At 52.9% G+C, this 3,080-nt stretch overlaps 1 protein-coding gene across 1 annotated transcript; it reads left to right on the forward strand.

Annotated features, from left to right (window-relative positions):
* Positions 1 to 1,877: 1,877 nt before the first annotated feature.
* On the forward strand, positions 1,878 to 2,804 carry LOC311200987 (olfactory receptor 14A16-like; the record flags this gene model as incomplete). The annotated part of the gene is made up of 1 exon (XM_084275286.1): positions 1,878 to 2,804. The coding sequence occupies one exon, from the start codon at positions 1,878 to 1,880 to the stop codon at positions 2,802 to 2,804; it is 927 nt and encodes a 308-aa protein (XP_084131412.1).
* Positions 2,805 to 3,080: the final 276 nt, after the last annotated feature.

The raw sequence follows: 3,080 nt of genomic DNA on the forward strand, positions 1-3,080 counted from the left end.
GGGAAATGCAGGTTCTGTTCCTGGAGGGATCATCTAAAGCAGGGACATGGAACACTGTGTGGGGTCTGTCAGGAGGACAGACCTGAATGTTCTTCCTGGAAAGGATGCCCTTCTGCCCCATCAGAGGGACAGGGCAGGACAGCTGTCTTCTCCTGGGCATGGCTGAGGGGTGCCGAGGGCTGTCCTTGTGAGCAGGGTCCTTTTATCCCAGGGTGTGTGCTGGGGCAGGGACTCTTCTGCTGCCAGGGTCAGCACTCAGCCTCCCTGCTGGGCTTTCCACAGGGATATAGACAGCACCTCTGGGTTGAAGCAGTGACCCAGGGAAGGGCAACGTAAGGTCCTTCTGCTGTCAGAAAGTGCTGCCTGGGTCAGCTTTGCTCCCAGCCAGAGCTGATCCTTGAGACATACCAAAGAGAATATTTCTGCAAAGGCAGAGTCTTTGTTTTGACTTTTCCTCTCCTGTGGGCTGTGCTGAGTGTGGTAGATGAGAACTTATTTCTCCCCTTGAGAATATGCAGTGAAAACTTGATTCTCATGAAGATGTTGGAGCCTGGGCTGAGCCCTGCACACACAGAGGTTCCCTGGGGCAGTGCCCTGACACCGGGAGAGGTCTGCAGAGCAGAGCTGAGCACAGGGCAGGTTGGGTGAGGTCTGTGAGTACAGAGCAGGAGGTGAGATGAGCAAAGAGAAGCATCTGCAGGGACAGCTCCAGGCAGCAGAGACACTGTCAGGGAGGGAGGAGCTGCTCCCAGAAATACCCTGGCAGTGGGGATTTGGTACCTCACTGACACTTCCCGACACCCACCCTCTGGTTTCTGCCACCCCGCCGAGACTCTGCAGCAGGAGTTGCAGGGTTTCAGGCTGAGTCTTCTCCTTGGCAGCGCAACCAGCAGTGAGGAGAAACCCCTGAGTTCCTGTCTGTCTGTTCCTGACTCTAAAGCTTTTGCTGCAGCATTTCCTGCTGTATCCCCTCCTGTCCTTGCTGCCTTTGTCCCACCATTACCTGGGGCTTCGAGCACGTCTATTGGTGGGGCTGGCACTGAACTGACCCTCACTTCAGGACCCCCATCTTTAGGACTGAGGCTTTCCTGCTGGGCTGCAGCTGCCCCCCACAATGGCACTGCTCTCCGAGGGACTCTTGTGCCCTAGAGAGGAGCCCCATGCAGGAGACATCTCGGCACAGAGGCCGTGGCAATGCCACTGATCACCAGTGTGTGGGCAGCTGCACTGAGCCCTGTGTGTCCCTGGCTGGGAGCGGGGAGCTGAGATCCTCCTTGGGTAGGATGAGACCGCAGGAGGGCTTTGGAGCTCTGCCCTGGGAGACAGGATTCTATGGCTGTCTGCAGGTTCCCGTTTCTTCTATGGGGAACACCAGGGTGTGATCACAGAGCGTCCAGCAAAGGGCATCTGAGACCAGGGCTGATGGAGAGAGCAGCTCTCCCCAATCTACACTCAGGGGAGATTTCACTGGCACTGCAGCAGCAATGTCAGGGAGTTCTGACAGAAGAAACACTCCTCAGGTACAGGCAGGAGAAAACCAAAGCTCCAAAGCTCTGCTCTGCCCTCAGGTGAAATTGGAGTGACCGTGCTGAAAAGCTCATTCCTATCCACAGGGGATTTAATCTGAGATCACACCATCCTTCTGTTTACTGACTGCTGCCAGACAGGACTGAGTTCTCAAGAGCCCACAGCTGACCCTCAAGCCAGCACAAAACAGACCTCCCAAAAGGGACCTGACAAAAGTCTTCCTGAATACAGAGAGTCAATCTGAGTGTATTCCATTACAATTGGAAGAGGTTTTCTGTTAAAAAAAGAGTTCCCTAACTTCTCACTTTGCCTTTTACTCCTTGGACGGGTCTCCACATTGACAGCAGCAGATGTCCAACAGCAGCAGCTCCATCAGCCAGTTCCTCCTCCTGCCCTTTGCAGACACACGGGAGCTGCAGCTCTTGCACTTCTGCCTCTTCCTGGGCATCTACCTGGCTGCTCTCCTGGGCAATGGCCTCATCATCATCACCATAGCCTGTGACCACCACCTCCACACCCCCATGTACTTCTTCCTCCTCAGCCTCTCTGTTACTGACCTTGCCTACATCTCCACCACCATTCCCAAGTCCATGTCCAATTCCTTGTGGGACACCAGGGCCATTTCCTACACAGGATGTGTGGCTCAACTCTTTTTCTTTGTATTTTTGATTGTCACAGAGTACTGTCTTCTCACTGTCATGGCCTATGACCGCTATGTTGCCATCTGCTACCCCCTGCACTACGGGACCCTCCTGGGCAGCAGAGCTTGTGTCCACATGGCAGCAGCTGCCTGGGGTGGTGGGTTTCTCCATGCTGTGCTGCACACAGCCAATACATTTTCACTGCCCCTCTGCCATGGCAATGCTGTTGACCAGTTCTTCTGTGAAATCCCCCAGATCCTCAAGCTCTCCTGCTCAGATACCTATGTCAGGGAAATTGGGGTCATTGTGGTCAGTGTCTGTTTAGATTTTGGGTGTTTTGTGTTCATTGTGGTGTCCTATGTGCAGATCTTCAGGGCTGTGCTGAGGATCCCCTCGCAGCAGGGACGGCACAAAGCCTTTTCCACCTGCCTCCCTCACCTGGCTGTGGTCTCCCTGTTTCTCAGTACTGCAGTGTTTGCCAACCTGAAGCCCCCCTCCATGTCCTCCCTTATTGTGGACCTGATACTGGCATTTCTTTACTCGGTGGTTCCACCAGCAGTGAACCCCCTCATCTACAGCATGAGGAACCAGGAGCTCAAGGATGCCCTGTGGAAACTGATGACTGGGTGTTTCTAAGCACCAATAAACTGCTCATCATCTTCTGCATATCACTGGCCATGTAACTCACGTGAGGACCAGTATGTGTTGAATAGGTTTTTTCAGTTGTTTGCATTTTTTGTTTCTTCTTTGTCTAAGCTATAATAAGATGGAACAAGTTCATCTTATTCCTAATTAAGTATATCCAGGTCTTGCGTGACCCATAGACTTTGCAATGACGAGCAGGGCTCTCTTTCCATCAGATATGCCTGGAAATGTGCATGAATTTTTCTTTCTTTCATAGTCTCCTGACAT

The sequence above is a fragment of the Gallinula chloropus genome, assembly GCF_964237585.1.
Source record: "Gallinula chloropus genome assembly, chromosome: 25".
NCBI classification, from domain to species: domain Eukaryota; kingdom Metazoa; phylum Chordata; class Aves; order Gruiformes; family Rallidae; genus Gallinula; species Gallinula chloropus.